The 23,068-nt window shown below is 41.6% G+C and overlaps 1 protein-coding gene across 4 annotated transcripts in view; it reads left to right on the top strand.

Moving 5' to 3' along the window:
- HMGXB4 (HMG-box containing 4) overlaps positions 1–22,079 on the top strand; it is a 31,642-nt gene extending 9,563 nt beyond the window's left edge. For 3 of the 4 annotated variants that reach the window (XM_033417320.2, XM_033417321.2, XM_004286198.4), the window contains 6 exons: positions 11,886–11,967; positions 12,919–12,983; positions 13,962–14,067; positions 14,941–15,110; positions 19,351–19,473; positions 19,977–22,079. In XM_033417320.2, the coding sequence (XP_033273211.1) occupies positions 11,886–11,967; positions 12,919–12,983; positions 13,962–14,067; positions 14,941–15,110; positions 19,351–19,473; positions 19,977–20,021 (591 nt within the window). In that variant the 3' untranslated portion in view covers positions 20,022–22,079. The remainder of the gene's footprint in view (positions 1–11,885; positions 11,968–12,918; positions 12,984–13,961; positions 14,068–14,940; positions 15,111–19,350; positions 19,474–19,976) is intronic. The other variant, XM_033417319.2, reaches the window with a different exon arrangement.
- The last annotated feature ends 989 nt before the right edge of the window (positions 22,080–23,068 follow it).

Here is a 23,068-nt window from a genome sequence, read left to right on the forward strand (position 1 = left end):
GCATATCATTAACTTCAGCTCAATACTTGTTTTCTGGGCTTTTTTTAGGTAAAATTCACATATGGTAAAATGCACAGATGTTAAGTATACCACCTGATGAGTTTTGATAAGTTCACACACCTGTGTGACCAAACCTCTATCAAGATACAGCTATTACCCTCATCACAGATACCCAGTGATGTTTCTCATACCCTTTCTCAGTCAATCTCCACCCCTAAAACCAACCACTGTTCTGATTTTTTTCCAACCTTATGGTTCACTTTTACATTTCCCTCTTCCCTGCCCACACCCTCCACTATTTCCACTCAGCTGTTGGGCCTGATACTCTTCCTCTTTAATAACTTCCACACCCTTATGCCCTCTATCACCACTGCCTCATCCCTCCCTCATCCCTCTCATTAAGTACATTACTACTTAATGTAGTAATAAATGGCCCCCTTTCCATTTCTTCCCCCATGCAAAATTCATCTTACTCTGATGCCAGAATGAACTTAAGGACCACTTTGATGATGACAGTTGTCTGTTCAGCATCCTCAGAGCATCCTTACTGCCTTTATGTTAGACCCATAAGCTCCAGGAGGACCGGGATCATGTCTGTCTTGCTGTCTACTCTGTCCCTGGTACCTAACCCACAGTCTGGCCCATCGTAGAAAGTCAGTAAATACTTCTTGAATGAATAAGTATCGAAGTCCAAACCCTTGACCAAGCATTCATAATTGTGATTTAGCCCGAAACTTCCCTCTTCAGCCTTACCTCCTGTTAGTCTGCTTTGCGTGTACTGTGTGGGGACCATACTTGTTCCTTACCGTCTTAGCTCCACTCCTTGGATGGTATTTTGCAGTGACCTTCTTCCCCTTGTTTTTTCTCCTTCACATATTGAAGGCCTGCCTTCCCTTCAAAATGCAGTCAAATGCCACCTCCCCTAAGACATCCTGACTCTCCAGTTATAATTAACTTCTGAATTCCCATAACACCCTTGCTATGGGAAGTTGCTGCACTTGTTGTCTTCCTTATATTGGATTCATCTTTGTATATATTCGATTTCCCCTACTGAAGACTCCTTGAGGGCGTTTTAGTTCCTTAGGGACTCTCAGCCACCTTGATGTTATTACCTTCAACTCCTCGGTGTCCTTGGTAAGCATTTTGTGACACATGTCAAATGAATGAATATGTGGATGAAAACATAGCATCGAAAAGGTAGGTTGTAAGCAAATGGTAAAGAATCTTGAATGCCAAAGTAAGGGATTTGGCCATGGGCACTTTGGGGTTATGAGCAGAGTTTAAATATGCTGTAAATGATAATTTAAGAATAAAATGATGAAGCTATACCTGGTGACTTAGACCGAGGAGAGACTTGTGGCAGATCACCCAGGAGGTTATTATAGTCGGAGGTCAGTAATGAAAGCCTGATAGAAATAAAATTGAAGAGACTGATTCAAGAAAGACTCTGAAGAAAAAACTGACAAGATCTGGCAGCTGGGCTTGGCTCTGGGGAGCCAGAAACATAAATGAGTATATAAATGTCCCTTAAGGTTTTGAACCTGGGTGGCTTGCAAGATAAAATTATAATCTCCTCAAGGGTAGGGACTTATTTATAATTCCCCCATGCAGCTAGCAGTTGCTAGTGAAAAGTGAATTTCAGTTTATAGCAAAAAATCTTACTATGAATCAGTATTTGACTGTGACTGTCCAAACCTGAAACCTGATACTTCGAATGTAATCATTTATTTAGCCAACAGATTATTTATGGGACATACCCCATGGTTTGGTTTTTGTTTTTGTTTTTTTGCGGTACGCGGGCCTCTCACTGTTGTGGCCTCTCCCGTTGCGGAGCACAGGCTCCGGACGCGCAGGCTCAGCAGCCATGGCTCAGGGGCCCAGCCGCTCCACAGCATGTGGGATCTTCCCGTACCGGGGCACGAACCCGTGTCCCCTGTATCGGCAGGCGAACTCTCAACCACTGTGCCACCAGGGAAGCGCTACACCATGTTCTTTAAACTTGACCTGTGCCTGAAAATTTCCATGGAGCTTTAAAAAAAATCCTTTCCAAAGAAATAAAGAAATTTTTTAAATCCTGGGTTTTGTTTCAGTATAAAAAAAGAACTATCTGAGGGAATTCCTTGGCAGTCCAGTGGTTAGGACTCTGCGCTTCCACTGCAACGGGCACGGGTTCAATCGCTGGCTGGGGAACTAAGATCCTGCAATCCGAGCAGTGCGGCCAAAAAAAAAATAGTATCTGAAAGTCCACCTAGAGATAGAACGGAAGGTTTCAGGAATAGCATTCCCTCTGCCTGCAGTGAGCACACACAGAGAGCCCCCTGGTGGAAATGCTGGAGGCCTCTGTGTGCCCTTTCTACCCTAGAATCTGTGACCAAGACTGCAATGAAAATAGAGAAGCAAGAGAATGGCTGGTTTGGGAGAAGAAGAAAAGTTAGGTTTAGATTCCAAGATATAAGCATCTAGAGATTCAGCATAGCTAAGTGGTTAAGAGCGTGGCTATGGAGCCAGACCCCTTGGGCTGCATTCCTGGCTCTGCCACTTCGAAGCTATGCGATGTTGGACAAGTTGCATGACTTCTCCATCTACACGTGGGGATGATGATAGACCTACCTGGTAGGGTTGTTAAGGGTTCAGTGAGGTAATACATGGGAAGGTGTTCAGGGCCTCGGTGTGCCAAGGCCCTCTGGGGCGCCACAGCAGACTCACAGTGGCACCACTAGATTTTTTCAGCATTAACATTTCAGAAAAAACAGTCATACTTGCCATCTGTCAGGTACCTCATGAACTACTAGCGCAAAGTAATTCACAGTTTCAACGTCTTTTTATGTTCCATTCCTTTCAGTGATTGCTGTGATAAAAAGCACGTACCACGTGAAGACCCACACAGGAACCATGAACCAACAAAGTTTGGGAACCTTGGCTTTGCACAGTGTTGGCACATTAGCTAAATAACATTCAATACATGTTAGTTGTTACAGTCATCATCTCAGTAGACTTCCCAGGGAGCAGTGGAAATGCGAGACCTAGAGTTCAGTGGACCACCTGAAACCAGGGTTGGAAGAGGGGCCGTGGTGCTGGAGGAGACACTGAGAGGGCTTAGCATCGCAGAGGGAGGAGGACAGTTTCAAGAACAGATTAGGCTCATGCTTGAGAAGACAGGAGTTCAGGTGTAGTGGGGAGAATGGAAGCCAGGCTGGCAGAGTTCATATGAGAATGAGAAGCGAAGGCAGCAGTGGGGGACTCTTCCTGGAGAATTTTGACTGATACAAAGAAGGGAGATTGGACTCTCTCCCCTGTGAATGGTGACACTTTCAGTGTGGAGTTTCATTTAGGGAGTGTTTTTTTAGCTTTTCTGTTTGCCTGTTTGTTTCTTTGTTGTTGAATCCTGCTTTCCAGGAGGAGAGAGAAATCATATGGTGATACCTTGATGATCGTTTCCGCTTTAAGACCATCCCGTTGGAGTGGGGAGCTTTTGGTTTATGTTGGAGGAGCAGGATATGGTAACATTTCAGAAATACCTTACTTTTGGTTTTACTAAATCAGTAAAAGCCCATTCACTTCCACTCAAACTAAAATCTGTGACGTTGCCACTTCAGAGGAATGCCTTCACTTACCTGTGTGTTTCCAGAATGTTCTCATTTCCTCTAAGCAAATGAAGCCTGGCCCAGTGGCCTAGTGCCTGACACACTCAGACATTGCTGTTGATCTACTTAATAAACTAAATTCTGAGAGATAGGGCTTCCCTGGTGGCTCAGTGGTTGAGAGTCTGCCTGCTAATGCAGGGGACATGGATTCAAGCCCTGGTCTGGGAGGATCCCACATGCCACGGAGCAGCTGGGCCCGTGAGCCACAACTGCTGAGCCTGCGCGTCTGGAGCCTGTGCTCCTCAACAAGAGAGGCCGCGATAGTGAGAGACCCGCGCACCGCGATGAAGAGGGGCCCCCGCTCGCTGCAACTAGAGAAAGCCCTCGCACAGAAACGAAGACCCAACGCAGCCAAAATAAATAAATTAAAAAAAAAAAAAAAGTTAAATTCTGAGAGATAACTAGACTTGTCATGGTGTTACATAAATTCTCCCTCTGTTAAGACTGACGCTGAGTAACAGTAGCGATAAGTGGTACAAATCAGGAGGTACCATCTCTGAGAGCCTGCTATGTGCCAGGCTCTCTGAGGCATTTTTGCACACATAGGGGTCTTGACTGACAGGTATTGTTAGCCCCCTTTCACAGAGCAGGAAGCTGAGAAGAAAAGACATGGAGCCAGAATTTTAATGGAGGTTCTTTAACCCCAAGGCTGTACTCTTTCCACTGTAGCACATGCCTTTCTAAAACTTAAGAGACGGTTACCCGGTGCCACAACCAATCTTTGACAAAGCTAAAAGTAGGTTCTAGGGTAAGGGAGACTGACATGGTGCACTGGTGTCTGAGATTTGTCCTATGGAAGCATACAGATGTTGAAATGAAGGGGCGGAAAGCTTGGACTCGAGTTCAGCAGACTTGGTTCTTGTTCTTGTTGCTACTTACTAGCCTTGTTCTCTTGAGATTGCTTCCTCGCTTCTCTGCTCACTTGTGAAATGGGGTTATTTGGATTAAATTAGGTGTACACGTAGCACGCTTGGCACACACAGGGCAGGGCTCAGTCAGTAGCTGCTGTTAACAACGACTGTTGCTTTCATCCCACATTCTTCGGAAATATAAAATATACTTGAAAACATCTTTTTAAAAGTTTTTTTTCAAGCACTCATTTCACATATTCGACTAAGCAAAAGGGCTCTTGTTTATGTTTTCTTTTGCTTTTTAATATTAACATCCACCTTTTAGGAAGCAAACTCTGTAGCTGTCACCTATTTGGAAAGCAGTTAAGAACCAGAAAGAAAACAGGGTCTCTAAGGACCAAAAGCAGGTGTTATAGAGCAAGTTTCCTACAGCTCCTTGGAGCATGTCGTGGGCACCAGGGAAAGGAACATCAGCTGGAGAGGAGTCAGGGGACCATTCTGACCCCGTTGTTTTCTTCGTAGAACTTCACCTACGAGGGTGTTGTGAAAAGCAGACGAGGTAACACAAATGAATGTGCGTACTGGCCTTTTCACACACAATTCTGAGACTTTGTTATGCATTCAGTACATATTTATTCTGCACTTACATTGTGCCAGGCACTGAATCAGGTACAGTGTTAGCTCTCAAAGAGCTCCGTGTGTAGTAAGGGATTGGAAAGCATTCAGAGTGTTGAACCTCAGCAGAGGTGGGTGCAGAGTGCCAGGGAAAGCCTGTGGGTATCCAAGCAGCTTTCAGGGGGAGGCAGCCCTGAACTGAAACTTAAGGCCAAATAGGTATTCCAGTCAGGGAGTGGAAATTCATGTGAAGGCCCAAGAGGGCATAGGATGTTCAGAGAACCACAGGAGGTCCAACCAGCAGGTTAAAAGTAACCATGTGGAAGGCAGGAAGGGGGCTTTAGTAAATTACAATAATAATAAGAGCTATACTCACTGAGTTGTTCATATGTTCTAAGCACTGCACTACGTTTTTTACCTATGGTGTATTGGTGAATTTTCACAGGAACCCAATGAGATGTAGGTATTATCCTGTCCATTTCACAGAAATAAGCTCAAAGTGAAATAACCTGCCCCAGGATGCACACCTGTTTAGTGGCAGCACAGGAATTTGAACCCAGATTTTTCTGATTACAGGACCCAGAAAGAATGTTTAATTTATATTCAGTGGTGTATTATGAGAGAGAGCAGAAATAGATTCCCATTCAGAATGGTTAAAATAAAAGCTTTGGTGTGAAAACTTTACTGCTCTGTCACCCTTTCCTTTAGCCAGATTGCATTTAGGGATCTGAGTCAAGTTAGTTCAGAGGAGCATCAGATGGTGGCCCTGCCACTCGCTGGGTAAATGACTCTGGATCTGTTTCTCATGTTTAAAATGGCAGGAATGATGGAACTTACCTCGTAGGGTTGCTAGGAGGGTTAAATGAGTTTCTATAGGTAAAGCCTTGGTAACAGTGTCTCCTACACAGTATTAACATCAATGAAGAGATTGGGTTCCTGTCATCAGCAGAAGAAAGCCAAGTTTTATTTTGAAGATTCATAAATGATGTTTTGCCTTAATTCCCAGATGTTTTATCCTTTAAAATAGGTTTTTAAACTAAAATAGGTTCTTAAACCTAAGCTATAGGTTCATAGATGGGCTTGAAGAGGGATTTCTATCAGTTTCTCAAAGAGTTCTATGATCTCAAAGAATTCAGCGTGACTGCTTTAAACAGGGCATTAAGAAGTTGCTCTTAGGGCTTCCATGGTGGTGCAGTGGTTGAGAGTCTGCCTGCCGATGCAGGGGACATGGGTTCGTGCCCCGATCCAGGAAGATCCCACATGCCGCAGAGCGGCTGGGCCCGTGAGCCATGGCTGCTGAGCCTGCGCGTCCGGAGCCTGTGCTCCGCAACAGGAGAGGCCCCAACAGTGAGAGGCCCATGTACCGCAAAAAAAAAAAAAAAAAAAGTTGCTCTTAGAAGGTCTTGATATTGTGACACGTATCCTCAAACATTTAAAAAGAAGTTCTGGCTGTAAAAATTACAACTTTGTGAGTCACACTTAAGTGGATTTGTTGCTAGTCATTTGCTGCTAGTAATAAAGTATCCAAGTTTTTAAAATATTAACACTTTGTTAAAGGAGAGTCCATGTTATTCCAGATGTAACTACTGTGATTCACTTGCCACACTGTTTTCTTGCACTAGAAAGTCTAGGGTGCAGTTATTAGCCTTGCATTTAGAGTCACTTGGAAATATTTTGATGTCTCGAGATCATTATTTGTGTTATTTCTAACTATTAATGTAGAAAGATGTCTGTTCCCTGGAAAAAATTTAACCCTTAAGTTCGAATTCCAAACTTTGGATCCACAGGCCTGAGTTGCATCTTAGAGCACAATGGTTAGGTTCTAAGGTCAGCACATAAGGTGAAAATTGTCAGAGTTTCCCTTGAAAATCCCTTAGGAAGGCTCCACGATGAAGGCCAGCAGTTGCTCAGTCCAACAGAATGTCAGCCCAGTGCACCTGGATTTTACTCTCTTCGCCAGGTGAAGTCATTGGTATATGTTAAAGAGCCATAATTTTATTTATTTATTTTTTCATAATTTTATTTTTTAAACTATGTCAGCTCCAAACATCAGAATTACACTTGGGTAGCGAGTTACACACACTGAGGGAGACATACAGGAACTGCCTGGGGAAAGCCGATCTCATGCTGTCACACACACTCCAAGGAATGGGTTCTTAGAGCAGAACCACACAGACTGATCAATCCATATCTCCCTCTCTCCGTCTCTCTCTCATAGCCAAACAGAACTTATATGAACTCATGCCTTTCTTTGTAATGCAACCTCATTTTATCTTGGGCCCAGTAAAGGGGGATGTGAAAGGATTGGATCACTTAGAGCATTTGGGGATGTGAGGCTGCTACTAAGTTAATAAAGGCGATGCAGCACCCAGAGCTCACTTGCGTGGCATCTGAACATGACTAACTTTACCAGAAGAATGCTAAAAATAGGACCTTTACTACTGAAACGAAAGTTTAAAGTAAAGGCCTTGCTGCTATTTTCTTTGTCTGATTTAGGTCAGAAGATTTCACTCTATCCTCCCTCACCAGAATTTCTATTTTTAAAAAATCTTGTATTAGCTTTTTGGATGCTACAACTTCTATTTTGAAAAATACAGAGGGAATAGAAAGGAACTTTCCTATTGTGGCATAACACATTACCACAAATCTAGCAGTTCAAAACAATATCCATCTATTAGCTCACAATTCTGTAGATCAGAAGTCCAGACAGGGCTCCACTGGGTTCTCTGCTCCATCTCTCACAGGACTGAATCCAGGTGTTGGCTAGAACTGGGTTCTTAGCTGAGGCTGGAGGTCCTCTTCCAGGTTGTTGACAGCATTCAGGCCCTTGCAATTGTAAAACTCATGGCACCTTGTTGTCTTCAAGTTCAAGGCCAACAACAGGAGAGTGTCTCCTGTTGGGTCTCACCTCTTTTAAGGGCTCACTGGGTAAGGTCAGGCCCACTCAGGATAACCTCCCTTTGGGTTCACTCAGATTCAGCTCACTTAGGGACCTTAATTACATCTGCAAATTCCCTTCTGCCATGTAACATAACATGATAACGGGAGTGATGCCCCATCATATTCTCCAGTCCTGCCCACAGTCAAGGGGAGGGCATTTTACGGGGTGTGTCCACCAGGAGGCCGAAATCCTGGGCGCCATCTTGGAATTCTGCCTACCGCAGAAATAACATGACTGAGTACCTACTGAAGTGCCAAACGCTGATTAATTCCCACCTCTGGGAATGGTATTAACCAAGTTTTACTGACAGGGAAACTAAAGCTCAGGGAAATGAAGCAGTTTGTGTAACTAGTAAATAGTATGGTCAGGATTCTAACCTAGCTCTGTCGGCCTCCAAAGGCCAGGCTCTTTCCATTTTTTCACATTATTTCTGATAAATCCTGTCACTTCTCCCTCCCTTTCAATTTATCTGCCTTTCTCCAACCCCACTGTCTTGGCTGTAGGCCTTCATCATCCCTCTTGGGCACTCCTGCAGCAGCCCCCCAATCCCCATCGGGCTTCCTGCTTCCGCTGTTGCTCTGCTCCAGTCCATTCTCCATGGTCCTAACGTGCAACCTGACCATGTGACTTCTTGCTTAAAATACTTGCATCACTTCTTTCCAATGGAGTCCATACTCTTTAATACAGGTTACAAGGCATCCGTCTCTAAGCACTCCGTGCTTCTCTGAGATCATCTCCTACTTCTCTCTCTCATGAGTGTTACCACTCTAAGAGCCTAGAACACCCGTAACCACTCTTCACCTGGCTAATTCCACCCAGCTTTCCAATGTACATTTAACGTCACTTCCTCCAGAGGCTCTCTTCAATTGCCTAATTTGTGAGGTGCTCCTCATACATGTTCCTGTAACACCCAGTAGTTTCCCTATAATATTGTTGCATTTTATTATGACATATTTATCTGTCTTTTCTGTTAGGTTATGTGTCTGGTTCTTGGCTGTATTCCCAATGTCTGGCACATAGTAGATGCTCAGTAAATATTTATTAAGAAATGAATGGCAGAATACTTTGGTGGGTTACTTCTTTTCTCTTTCCTTTGCAGTCTCCTTCTTTTTAGTCTCTGTTTTTCCTTCTTTGCCATTGAAATACTTTTAATATCACATGTCAGGGGACTTCCCTGGTAGTCCAGTGGCTAAGACTCTGCATTTCCAATGCAGGGGGTCCAGGTTTGATCCCTGGTCAGGGAACTAGATCCCCACATGCCGCAGCTAAAGATCCTGCATGCCACCACTAAAAGATCCCGCATGCCGCAACGAAGATCCCGCGTGCTGCACCTAAGACCCGACACAGCCAAATAAGTAAATAAATAAATAACAAAATTTTGTTTTTAAATATCACATGTCAGAGAACAATCCACTTCTCATGCGTTTTATTCAGGATCAGATAATTAGTATAAGGTGAAGCTAAAATGGTGAGAAAAAATGGTGGGCCTTCAAACTTTACATCTCATGTTTTCCACTATTTTATGCTGCTTGACTGCCTTAGAATAAGATCTGGGCTCCAAAAGCTCATCCTCTTAACTACTCACTGTACCCAGTACAGATACTCAATAAATGCCGGTATATTTTCTACATAATTGAATAAAGTCCTTTATAAGAGTTATGAGAGGAACCCCTTTCTTCACTGTGTGGATTTGGATGTAACATATTGGGTAAGAGTTGTGATTAATTTTGTAAAGGTAGGTTCAGTTTTATGTTATAGCTGTAGATAGCCTTGTGGAATAGAGAGCATTGACTTTTCATAGTCTTATATCATGTTTGAGAAAACATTGTTAAAACTCCTTGCAGGTTTTATTTTATGGCCAAATGTCAGGCCTATGAATAAGCTGTTTTTAAAAGATTAGTCTAAAATTTTTGAAGCTAAATTTATAACAAACATGGCATAATTTTCATAGCCAGAGAAGTGCTATCTCATTCAAAGCAGTTTACTTTGGAAGACATTTCAGGGTTGTTTCCATTCTTCAAAAATGGTTTCAGAATTCCTTTTGGAATTGAAGTCTGAGACATCACACAGCTTCTTTACTGTCATAAGTTTTGGCTAGTCTTTGGCCTTTGAGGATAGTTGTTTTATGAAAACAACATTAAGAACTAAGGTGAGGGCTTCCCTGGTGATGCAGTGGTTAAGAATCCACCTGCCAGTTCAGGGGACACAGGTTCAAGCCCTGTTCCAAGAAGATCCCACATGCCGTGGAGCAGCTAAGCCCGTGCACCACAACTACTGAGCCTGCGCGCTAGAGCCCGCGTACTGAGCCCACGTGCCACAACTACTGAAGCCTGCACGCCTTGAGCCCGTGTTCTGCAGCAAGAGAAGCCACCACAGTGAGAAGCCCGTGCACCGCAATGAAGAGTAGCCCTCACTCACCACAACTAGAGAAAGCCCGTGCGCAGCAACGAAGACCCAATGCAAACAAAAATAAATAAATAATTTTTTTAAAAAAAGAACTAAGGTGAATAAAGTGTGTGATCAGGCTTCATTTAAAAACAAGGTGCAACTCTGAAGTCACAAGACAGGACTGTGTTTGTTGGTTTGTTTTGGTTGTAAAATCAGATTCTTGAGGCAAACAGAAGTTTCCGGTAGCTTTTAAAGCACCAACCAACCGTTAATGTCATTATAAGTGCAGGACCAGAAAGGACTATCTTGGGAGGCGATGGAGGACTGATCATCATGTTTTGATACTTACAGATGAGGTTGTAAGGAAAGCCAGACTGAAGACATCTCAGTTTATTAGATAATGGTTACAAACGGATAATCTTTTCTTTTGAAAAGTAATTTTTTCTGTTAAAAACATATTTTTTTTCTTTGGCCCATAATGCATAGCCCTGGAGGTCAGGCTAGGCTGTAGCCATTCTCGTGTTATAACTGGCATAGCTGCAGGACCCAGGGAAGTCACTATTTTTCTAAGTTTCCTTTCTCATCCTCAAAATGAGAGATTTGAACAGGTGATATCTAATGCACCTTTTCAGGTAGGAAAGCTCTTTTCTCCTGAGTCTATGGATAATTGTAAAATGGGATGCATAGTAATATATAGTATCTTTTGTTTTATATATCCCTCATTGAACTGGTTTTGAAAGCTCATTTTGTTTTTGTTTCTCAAAAATCATGCATTGCTTTTGGAATTGTCATAAGTGAAGAATAAACATATTTCAGGTAGTACAAAGCAGTTTGTTGAAGTGAAAGAGGTTCATCTTACGTTAAGTACCAAAGAATTGTCTTCAGTTATTTACTTCTCACCTTGGACCACAAGAATGTGAATAATAAAATAACGATAAACTACAAGTGACGGTCAAAGCAGGATCAGGAAAATTTTAAGATTAGAAATCAAAACCAGAGGAACAATATGAACAAAATTTAGCTCTTGATTTTCTGGCCCCAAAGCAAAGGGAAATTATGTGGTTCTTATTTTCAAAGAAGATGAAAACTAGACACCCAAGGAGAGGTAAAGATTTTCTTAGCACTTAATTCTAACCGAAATATGTAACATTTGTAGAAAGGATGAAGAGCGTTACAAATAATTATCAAGTAGCTGCAACAACCTGAAAAATCTAAAATTAATTTAGCATGTGGATTTTACCTTCTAAAGTAAAACTGATACTCATCTCTGAGTCATAAGTAACATGGATTAAAAATTAATTATCGTGTTTAGGAAAGCTGGTTAGTAATTTAGCACTCTTGATGGAAAAGTGCAGGTATCTTTTTTGTTTTGTTCCCATAGATGCAAGGTTGCTCAACCTGTGTTCTAATTAAGTCTTACCCTGTTCTATTTTTATGTGGTACTAGCCAAAAAAGAAGAACATGTCGGCCTACCAGGTGTTCTGTAAGGAGTATCGTGTAACCATTGTGGCTGACCATCCAGGCATAGGTAAGAACATTTCTCATCTTTAGTGCTTTTACTTTCCATCTGTGTCCCTGAAGCAGTGCAGTTAATCCAGTCAGCAGGCAAACTTATTCCCATAGTATGAAAAGAACACAAATCTCATTTCTTTCCTCAGTTGTGCAAGTCACTGTAGATTTTGTCTTAGTTCACCCCGTCCATAAAGCACAGTACATAAATACGCAGTTGTTTCTTTCCAAGGTTCTACAGTTGACCTTTTCCTTAAACTGCCCTCAGTATAGAGTCGGAGTGAGATGACATATTACATTGTTCATATTTGTCTCTATATGGAAGTTAGTGAGGTGAGAAGCACACTACACCTCAGGCCTTAGACAAGTCACGTACCCTCTGCACATCTCATTTGCCCAATGTGTGAACTAGCTTCCCAACCTGCTCACCAGGGTTGTTGTGAGGCACACTGAAGCACCGTGAAAGACACAGATGTGCTTTATAAAGCACGACCTCGCTCTACATGTGGAAGCACAGCATTACACGTCTGGCAGATCGCTTCCGAGCTGCTCTAGGGAAATTCTTCTTTGTCTCTGAGCTTTCAGAAATTCGGTAAAACTCTAACATCTCTTAATCAGTCAAATTCTCCATAACATATTTTCTCTAACTTAAGTAGATAAGCCCTGTTCCGTGGAATCAAATTAAAAGACACCAGAAAGATGCTTAAGGAATAAGTCCTTAGAGAGTAGACATGTGAGAATTTGAGCCTGTCTCACGGCCACCAAAACAGCCCCTTCCTTCCACAAAAGAATCAAGGAAAGTGATGGGGTTTGGTTTGGTTTTCTGAAAGACTCTTGTGCTATTTAAATCTGATCTTCAAGACCCTTTTCCTAGTTTTTGCTCCTATCAGTCGTCTGTTTTGTTTATGGTTAAACCTTTACTGTTTTGGGTTCTTTCTGTTTTTTTTTTTTTTTTACTCTTTTATGCTAGATTTTGGGGAACTGAGCAAAAAACTGGCTGAGGTGTGGAAACAATTGCCAGAGAAGGACAAACTGGTAAGTACAGTTTACAACGGACACATTTTTCATTGCTTTATGCCTTCCAAAATGTGTGATCCTCCGACACACCATCCCAAACAGTGGAAAATGGTTTAGCAGAGGACAATAAAGTAGTTGGCACCAGTTCACTCTACATGAGGATTTAGCTGCAGGGAGGCTGTCTTCTAACCTCATCTAATTTTTTCCCAACAACCTGACATTTGAGCCAAAAGATGATGTAACTTGGGCAATGAGTCGTGTTAAAAGAGAATCTAAAGTCAGAGACCTTGACCACAAACACCTACTAGTCAGCTGTGGTCTGAGAACTGAGGAAAGTGGTCCACCTGATAGTCACAGCAAATAATAAAAACATGGGACAATGTTTACTAGGTAAGTAGGTTCCAGGTCATCATCCTCATCGACCATTACCAAATAATAAACCTTCTTGTCAAAAAGCTAATAAGACAATGATAAATAGTCATATTTGAATCACAGTTACTTTCCAATTAGATGATATGAGGGTAGTCTAGGCATTAGAATTACCATCTTGCTTTTTTAAGGTACAGCTCATCTGGGTGAAAACAACATATATTTTTCACCCAGGTCAATTATCTTTAGTTTCTGTTTTCCATGTCATTGTTATCCTAGTATTGGTGTTTCCAACCGGCAGGTTAGAAGAAATATTTAAACCACATGGACATTAGGATGAGCCAGATGTTTCCTCTATGATTTTACATTTCAACCTTAGAGTGATCATAGAATCAATACTGCAATGTGACCATTAGCACTGGGGGGTATTCGTGGTCCTCTGCTAAGATACTACTGTCACCGCTATCTGAAGCCTGTTCACTGACCCTCCAGCTTAAAAGTTAACATTAACCCTCTGTCTGCTCCCCTCCACTGTTCCCTTTCTTTTCTTCATTCTCCTCTTCCATGACTGCTTTCCCTTTTACTTTTTTTGCCCTTTTAAATTTGTTTGCCCTGATCTGATTGCAGATTTGGAAACAAAAAGCTCAGTATCTGCAACACAAACAGAACAAAGCAGAAGCTACAACTGTGAAAAGAAAAGCATCCAGCTCAGAAGGTTCCATGAAAGTGAAAGGTAGTGACCACATCCCTCTCCTCTTTTCATTCTTTTCCCTAGAGCACTGTGAATTTTGCTTCCTCACTAAGAAATGGGGAGAAGAGCCTATATTAGAAGCAGATCTTGATATCCAGATATTATTACTAAATATTAAGGGTTGCCAAAAAAATTTAGAAGATGTTGTGGGTTTTTTTGCGGTACGTGGGCCTCTCCCTGTTGTGGCCTCTCCCGCTGCGGAGCACAGGCTCCGGGCGCGTAGGCTCAGCGGCCATGGCTCACGGGCCCAGCCGCTCTGCGGCATATGGGATCTTCCCGGACCGGGGCACGAACCCGTGTCCCCTGCATCGGCAGGCGGACTCTCAACCACTGTGCCACCAGGGAAGCCCTAGAAAATGTTAAGTCAGAAGTCAGCAAGCTTTCCTGTAAAGGGCCAGAGAGTAAATATTTTATTTTTTTATTATTATTTAATTTTTTTTTAAATTTATTCGGTTGCACTGGGTCTTAGTTGCAGCTCTTGGGCTCATTAGTTGCGGCATGCAAACTCTTAGTTGTGGCATGCATGTGGGATCTAGTTCCCTGACCAGGGATCGAACCTGGGCCCCCTGCATGAGCTTGGAGTCTTAACTGCTGTGCCACCAGGGAAGTCCCTGAGAGTAAATATTTTAAGTCTGAGGGCCATATGCATTCTCTGTCACATATTCCTCTTTGTTTTTTCTACAACAACCATTTAAAAATCTAAAATCATTCTTAGCTCACAGGCCAATATAAAAACAAGTCATGAGCCAGATTTGGCCCACAGTCCATAATTTTGTTAATGCCTGGTAGAGCTCATAAAAAGGGAAAATCTGGAAGAATATTGGCAAGCTTTCTCTATTTTGTCTCTCTTCTCAGCTTCCTCTGCAGGAGTACTGTCACCCCAAAAGAAATCCCCACCCACCACCATGCTGTTACCCGCCTCGCCAGCCAAAGCCCCTGAGACAGAGCCCATCGACGTGGCTGCTCATCTCCAGCTGTTGGGAGAGTCCCTGAGCCTCATTGGACACCGCCTGCAGGAAACCGAGGTGAGGGCACTGCCAGCAGCATGACTCCAGTTGCTTATATAATTTGAATCCACTTACTCATTCCACATACATTCATTGAGCAACTACTGTATGCTGGGTTATGCCAGGTGCTCAGGATACAGTGATAGAGAAGAGAGATGGTAATAGAAACATCTAGAGATTTGGAATCTACCTACTGGCTCTCAAAGTTTACACTAATACCGTCCTATTGAAACAATGGCACAAAAGGAAATTAGACTACCCTGTAACTTTTTTTCCCCCAGTTTTACAGAGATACAATTGACATATAATCCTGTAACTCATTTTTATTTTTTAAAAATGCAATGGGAAAAATGAGTACAAATCCCATGGAAGCTTTGATCGTTATTATTTCTAAGAGAGTTTGGATTTTTCTATGCATTTCCAGCAAGGTTTTCAATAGACAGATTAGATTGTACAGGGGATTAAGTGTTCCTCTACTGCTTTGAAAGTAGGTAGCAACTGGGAGATTGAGGTTCTCAAGCTCTTCATTTCTCTGCCCTTGAATCATACAGTCCTATGTACCCTAAGGAGATCTGTGTCCTTTTAAGCTTCAATTTCAAAATCATTTAACCTGCAAAGCTGTCATGTTCCATTTCTATTACCATATGCAATTTCTAATCATATTTCTCCCTGGCTAACTCAGTAAGTAGTGTAGTATTTCAGTTTTCCACTGGGTCCTAATAGGAAATTTCAGCAAAGAAATCAGTCTGAATTACTAAAGCCATCTTTAAGCTGAGAAATCAGTGTAGGGATATAAAACTACTCACTTGTTGAATTACTACTACTTAATTTGTTGAATTATTATTCAACAAATAAAATGCCAAAGGCCGCAAGAGATGAAGCTTTGTCTAAGTTCTTTGGCTAGTTTCTCAAAATTTAGTAGGTGTCAAAACAGCTGCTTTCTTGTAGGCCCAGATATTTGAATGGATATAGATATTTCCAGAATAAAATATTCTGGGATCCTTATTTATTTTTCATATTTAGACATTCTTACATTTCCTAAAAAGTTAAAATTTTAAATGATTTGTGTTTTTCACCTTCCATATTCCAGATTTTCCCTGATGTTTCCATTGAGTTTAACAAATAGTTGTTGAGTACTTAGGCATTATTCCAAAAACTGGGGGGAGTAGAAATTATGATGATTTCGTATCCTCAGGAAACTTACAATCTAATTGGAAAGATAGAATAGATAAATAATTAGCAAATAAAACAAGCCAGCTTCTGTGAGCGGTTGCTGTGGGAGAGTTACATATACATATTGACCAGAAAAGGGAAAGAATGTTGCAGAATCTCTAGTCCCCTTTTTTTTAACATAAGGAACAGTCTTATTACGATATAATTCACATACCATAAAGTTTACCCTTTTAAAATGTAGAATTTAGTGGCTTTTAGTATATTCACAGATTTGTGGCTCCATTACTACTGTCTATTCCAGATCATTTTCATTACCCCCGAAAGAGACCCCATATACATCAGCAGTAATTCCCCATTCCCCCTATACTCCACTTTTTCCCAGACTTTAATCATTTGTGTATATCTTCACAATTTTGCCATTTCCACATACCACTTTATACTGTTATTTACTTTGTATTTTTTTAATTTTAATTTTATTGGGGTATAGTTGATTTACAATGTTGTGTTAGTTTCAGGTGCACAGCAAAGTGATTCAGTTACACATAAATGTATATTCATTCTTTTTTAGATTCTTTTCTCATATAGGTTATCCCAGAATATTAAGTAGAGTTCCCTGTGCTATACAGTAGGTCCTTGTTGGTTATCTGTCATATATAGTAGTGTGTGTATGTTCATCCCAAGCTCCTGATTTATTTATATTTTTATTTAAATAAATTTATCCATGCTTTCACAATGATGTCCTCGATATCACAAGTGAGATACTCTAATCTTTTTTCTAATATATCTCAAAATGGATTTATATCAAATAATTAATGTTCACCTCTACGCCACCTGAAATTAGTAAACGTACTACACTTTAAGGAACACTAATTTATACAGTTTGCTCATTTAAAGACTGAATACCTGAAACCTAATGAAATTAACTGACCGTTATTACAAGTTTACACAACTCGCTGTGACCGAGCACAGCTTGCCCCACTTCTCAGCCTGCTCTCATTCTGCGGCTTTGTGCCACCTGAAGCAGTTACAGTAGCGCTCGAGAGCAGAGAGTTAGGGGGTCAGGAGAGGCTCTGTGAAGGGGATGTGGAGTTCCAGTGGGACCTGGAAGGATAAGCAGGACTTGGTATCACGGAGCTGTTGGAGAGAGACATCGTAAACCAAGAGAACATCTGCTTCTCGGCCCTGGAGTTTTCTGCAGAGATGGGCCAAAAGAGACCCAGTGGGGCTCTAGACCCCCCATTCCCACTTCAACCAGATCTTTTAGCTGTTTTATATATTGGGGTTCCACTTAACGTTTTATTTCCAGAGGGCTTTATTGCTAAAATGATGAAAAACTAGAAGATCCAATGCATAGGGTAGAGGAAGGCTGAATATTAAGGGCATAGTCCAAACTACAGAGGGAAATGACTGCTCAGGAACTACTGGAATTTTTTGAGTAGGGAGGAATGATCAGAGCTCTCATTTGGTTTTCACTGAGAATATCTTCTATTTTAGATTGGGAGTGAAAAGTGACCAGAATTAGGGAAAAGTTATAACAATAATCTAGACTAGACATGACAAAGATTTGAATTTAACAAATATTTATTGAGAGCTTACTCTGTGCAGAACCCCAGTATTTATTGGAAGGATATAAAAATGAGTATGACTTGGTTCCTACTCTCAGGTTGCTTATTGGGAGAGTCGAACATAAAATATTAGCTATCATTAACTGTAGGGCAAAAGTATGGAATAATATTCCTAATTGCTGTCTTCCGTTGAATGCTCACTCAGGCAGCTTTGGTTCAGAGTGCTGTACATGGATCCTTTCCTTTAATTCACACTGCAACTTTGTGAAACAAAATTTGTGTTCCCTTATTTTATAGAAGGAAAAACAGACTTAGGTTAAGGAACTTTCTCTAGAGTTTAGCCCATAAGTGCTGAAACAGAGCCTTGAGTTTGGTGGTATGACCTCAGGGTCCATGCTTTTAACCCTTTGCTGCCTGCCTTGGAAGTGGGGGGAGACATTGGACAAGGAGAATGAAGGGAAAGAAAAGTCAACGGTGGCAAGGCCTTGAGACTGGGCAGATGTGTGAATGGTGGTGATTTTAGCAGAGGAAGGGATGCTAGGAGGAAGGGTAGGTTATTTCTCTTTACCGTATGTTGAGATTGAGAAATATCCAAAATGAAAGCCCTAGCAGGCAGCCCGAAAGGCAGTTTTGGAGATGAAGATGTTGGTAATAGTAGTAATCATTATTGATACTTTCTGAGCACTTCCCAGGTGCCAGGCACCACCCCAGGTACTTGATGTCTGTTGTCTCACTTAATCCACTCCGTGCTACAGATGCTGTCAGTACTGTGTTTTTCAGGCACAGTATAGAAAGCCGCTTGCCCCTCTCGGTGAGTGGGATATAGCCAGGTTCTCAACCCCGCATCTCAAGCCCAGAGCTCATTCTCTGAAGGACGCTTCTGTGCTGCCTTCCTAGGTGACATATCCTCACAGTACTTCTGGTTGAAGCAGATTATACAAGAGCTGGGCAGCATTATTTGTAGCAAGCAATCTTATTTGCTATGTCTTTGAATCACAGAGATATAAACAATATGCATTTTATAAGTTAAATTTTAAAAAGAACAGAAAAGTGGTATCATCCACTATCAAAAAAGCCACATATGTGAAGTGTGTGTGTGTGTGTGTGTTTGTGTTAAATGTTAATGTGTAGAATTCTCATGGTTATCACATTTGAGCTATATTTGTGGAGTTCATAAGAAAAATACTTTTGCATACATGATCTCCACAAATCTTCCCAGCAGGTCTCCAGAATAGATGAGGCATTTTTTACGATTTTTCGATATAGGTTTTTTGGGGTTTTTTCCTACTGTTCCTAAGTGACTAACCTAAGGTCTCACAGAGGGTACAGGGGATTAGGAATATAGAAAGGAAACCTGGGAATGTATTCTTATCAAAGCAGAGACCTTCCATTTCTGCCACAAGTTTCATAGAACCACCCAGGACTTAAAGAACCGTGCAAGGAACTCACCCAGAGCCTGGAGGGAGCCTCAGGAGTGTAAGTCAAGCTTCAGTCCTCTCCTGTCACGCTCTCCTTTTCAGGGCATGGTTGCTGTGTCCGGCAGTTTGTCAGTGCTTCTGGATTCCATCATCTGTGCGCTTGGCCCCTTGGCGTGTCTGACCACACAACTACCTGAGTTGAATGGCTGTCCCAAACAGGTCTTGGTGAGTTTCCTTGTTTCCTGGGATTTGGGGGGCCAGACCCCTTGGGAGCCAGAGAGGCCCTGCCTTCATGAGCCCTGTGAAGCACAAGCCCATAGGCTTCCTGGATACAGCGTTGCCATAGGCTGTCGCCCCGTGAACATGACACTGAGTGTTGAATGCCTGCCAGGCCTTCAGTGAAACAGCAAACACGCCGTTTCCTAAGATTTCTCTCCTTTGGAGGGAAGCGTTGTAGCCCTTAAGGTACTGCACCTCCTGTGTTGCCTATTTGCTCTTCCAGAGACAAAGAAAGTACAGGAGTCTCCTGCCTCTATTTTACTAGGGTTAACGGGAGAAGCCAGCAGAAAAGCTCCCAGCATAACAGACAACGGCGTGACATCTTCTCTCTCCCTGTTTTCTCTAACTCTAGATTTTCTTTCTCATCTCTCTCCCTTGAATAAAGAAATATGTCTCAGGGAACTAAGGTAAAATACTCTTCAGCCGAACCTTTTTCCTTTGTTTTGCAGTCAAACACACTAGACAACATTGCTTACATCATGCCTGGACTGTGACAGCAAAGACTCCTGGGACAGAAACCTTATCCTGCCTGTTGCTGGCTTGTGTATATGTGACTGTTCCAGATCCCTTCACTGGCATCTGGGTGTAGGTTTTAAATTTTTATATATATGCATATATATATATATCTATATATATAATGTATAATATATACATAGGACTGTAACTACTTTGCTTTTAATAATTTTATGAAATGGCAAAGGTTTAGCCAAGAGGAAACCTTGGCGTGAATATGGGCTTGGGATTCTTCTACTGTGGTGGATAAATCTGCCTTAAAAATCAGTGTAACTTGGGGGCTGGGGGCTTGTTCTGGATGCCAAGTGCATCGCTTTAAGGTCAGCTAAAATGTGATTTTTTTCCAAACTCAGTTGTACCTCCAGACCCATCACTGACCATTTGCCTTACCTGTCTTACAGTCTGAAATGTAATGGGAAAGATTATGGGAAGATGTCAGTTAACTGAAAGTACAAAGCTTTTCAACTTGAAGTGACCTAGGTGGGAAGTGATAACATCGTTCCCATCTGAAAGTTATTGCGATGGCTTAAGTTAACTTAGTAGGGGGTTCATTCCAATTCCTGCTCTACCAGTGTCCATGTCGCAAAACTTATTGTAGTCATTGGTACCATTGGCAGCCTCAGCCGGAGCCAAGGAGATTTGTGAGCCCTGGAGAGGGTAAAGCTGTCAGTGCCACCAGTTGAATGGCCTGTATTGTGAGCTGACCCAGAGCATTTGGTCTGCAGAACTAAGAGCTGGTATCTTCCATTGGCCGCGTCAGCTTAGCTCACAGTTCTGCTGCTTAGCTGCTTGGCGGGTGTGGAAGGTGAGCTTTGCCCAGGCTGATTCCTGGGTTCATCTCATTGGCTCCCCTGCTGGGCAGATACACAGCGTTCTGCATTCCACACATAAGCGAATTGCGAAAAAAGTACTCTGTTCTCATGTAGGGTTATTTATGTGCGTGTGTAAATGTGTGTTTAATTATGTGTATTTAACTCTTAAAACTCTCCTAGATTTTAATTTATCCTGTAAATTTCTGTATATATAATTTAAAAACAAGAGCCTCCACCAGCAACAGCATGTGGAAGATACAGATTTGTCATTTCTGCCTCCCCTCCTTCCTCTGGTCTCCTCTGCAAACTCCAAGTCATCTACACTTTAAGGTTTCGCGCCCCAAAAAGGAATCATATTGGGATTCTAGTTCTTTAAAAATGAATGATGTCAAGAAAGTAAATAAAAAGGAAGGTTACCATTCCCAGCTGCCCTTATTTCCAAAGAACCAGGCTTTTGCTTCCCAGTTCCAAAGAAAACAGTTGAGCACTTCAGCATTGTTTTTGAATTCGGTTTGAGAGTCCACGTCAAAACCAAGCTCTGAGGTGACTGCTTTCTTCCCTTGGCCTGGACAGAGCACTGCAGCATCAAAGTAGATCTTTGAGGACAGTGCCGCCAGCCTATTTAATTCTGCTGCATCCTATTTAATTCTTTCCTTTTTTCCCACCAGTGTGGTCACAGGGCTGTGTTTCTTAAAGGTATTCTGGCTGCTTAATGCCTTTCTCACCTCAGAGCAGTTTTGAAATTTAACTGGGAAACAGAAGGAAACAGGAATTCTTGGGAACCAAAATCACGAAGAGCAGAAATCCTGGTTTAATTTTGTGTGTTAGCACCTATCCCACGCCTCCTCTGTACCCATGTCAGTTTTCTGTTTGACACAGGGTATCAAGGAAGGGCCTCGGAGACGTGGATTAGTACGGAAAGAAGTCAGTCCTACCATTGTCATTTGTACACATTAATGAAGTCCTGACGAGGACCTGCTTTTTGTTTGTTTGTTTTCCTTTAAAATCCAAACCTATTGTATTTGTATTTAAAATTTGTACACATTTGTATCATAATCTGTTCCTTGTGGTATTTGGTACTATTAGAGGAAAAACTTTGGATTCAGACCTTCTTGCAATTTTTATATCATTGTTTTATTTTTTTTAAATAAATTCTAGCTGTTTGATCCAAATCCCATTACAGTTGTATAAAGAAATAAAATTTTGTACTTATATTATTAAAAATCACATTTTTAATATTTGTAGTCCAGTGTCAGGTATCTTTTCCGTTGCTAACGAAAGTTGCTATGAAATTTTAAACCTGTCTTTCACACTATATCCTACCATAATTTTCTTTAAAAAAAAATCCGTTTGGAATAGAGGTCAAGTTTCTGATCATAGCCATCTTCCTAACAAACATCTTGCTCTGTTTCTAGTAACTTTTACGTTGCGGACTCTCATCTTCTCTCTTGCAAACTGCAAAGCCAGTGGCTCTGATAAGCGTAGCTCTATTCATTGGCAAATGAAATTGTCTGTACATTACATTGTTGGCCTAACTCAAGAAATACCTATGAGTCTTGTATAAGAATCACATCCAAATCTTGTGCTAAACCATGTGTTTCAGTACTGTCCTTACTGAGTGATGTTGGATTGGATAGGTCACTTAATCTTTATGGGCATCTGCAGTCTAATCTGTAAAATAGTGTTAGTCACTTCCCTGTCTACAAGCCTTGAAGCCAGCCAGCCTGACATGAAGTTTAGTAGTATTGTGAACATTCAATATATGAGATCAGACCTTTCAAAGTAAAAATTTCAATTCCAACACAAGGTTGTTAATAGTCATAAATAGCAAAATACTATGATTGGTTGAAAGGCTCACTTCTTATGGAGAGGCAGCAAAAAAGAGACAGCTATATTACTGAACGACTAGAGTGATTGGCATATTTTATCACACTTACTCCTCCCCAAGGCTTTATGAATATTATCCCCCTTTACAAATGAGGAGACAGATGCAGAAAAGTACTTTTCCTGAGTTTATACAGCTACATAAATGGCAAAGCCAGAATAAACACACTGGTACAGTTGACCCCAAAGCTGAGGCTCTCTTCAACGCCAGGCCACTTTCAAAGTTAAATTGTGTATGTAATTCATCAGAATCCTTCCCCATTATATGCAGTCCTGAGCAAATGTGATTGTAGGAAAACTGTCAGACCTTTTCATTGTTCAAATGTCCTTTT

This window comes from Orcinus orca, chromosome 11, assembly GCF_937001465.1.
Source record: "Orcinus orca chromosome 11, mOrcOrc1.1, whole genome shotgun sequence".
Taxonomy (NCBI): Eukaryota; Metazoa; Chordata; class Mammalia; order Artiodactyla; family Delphinidae; genus Orcinus; species Orcinus orca.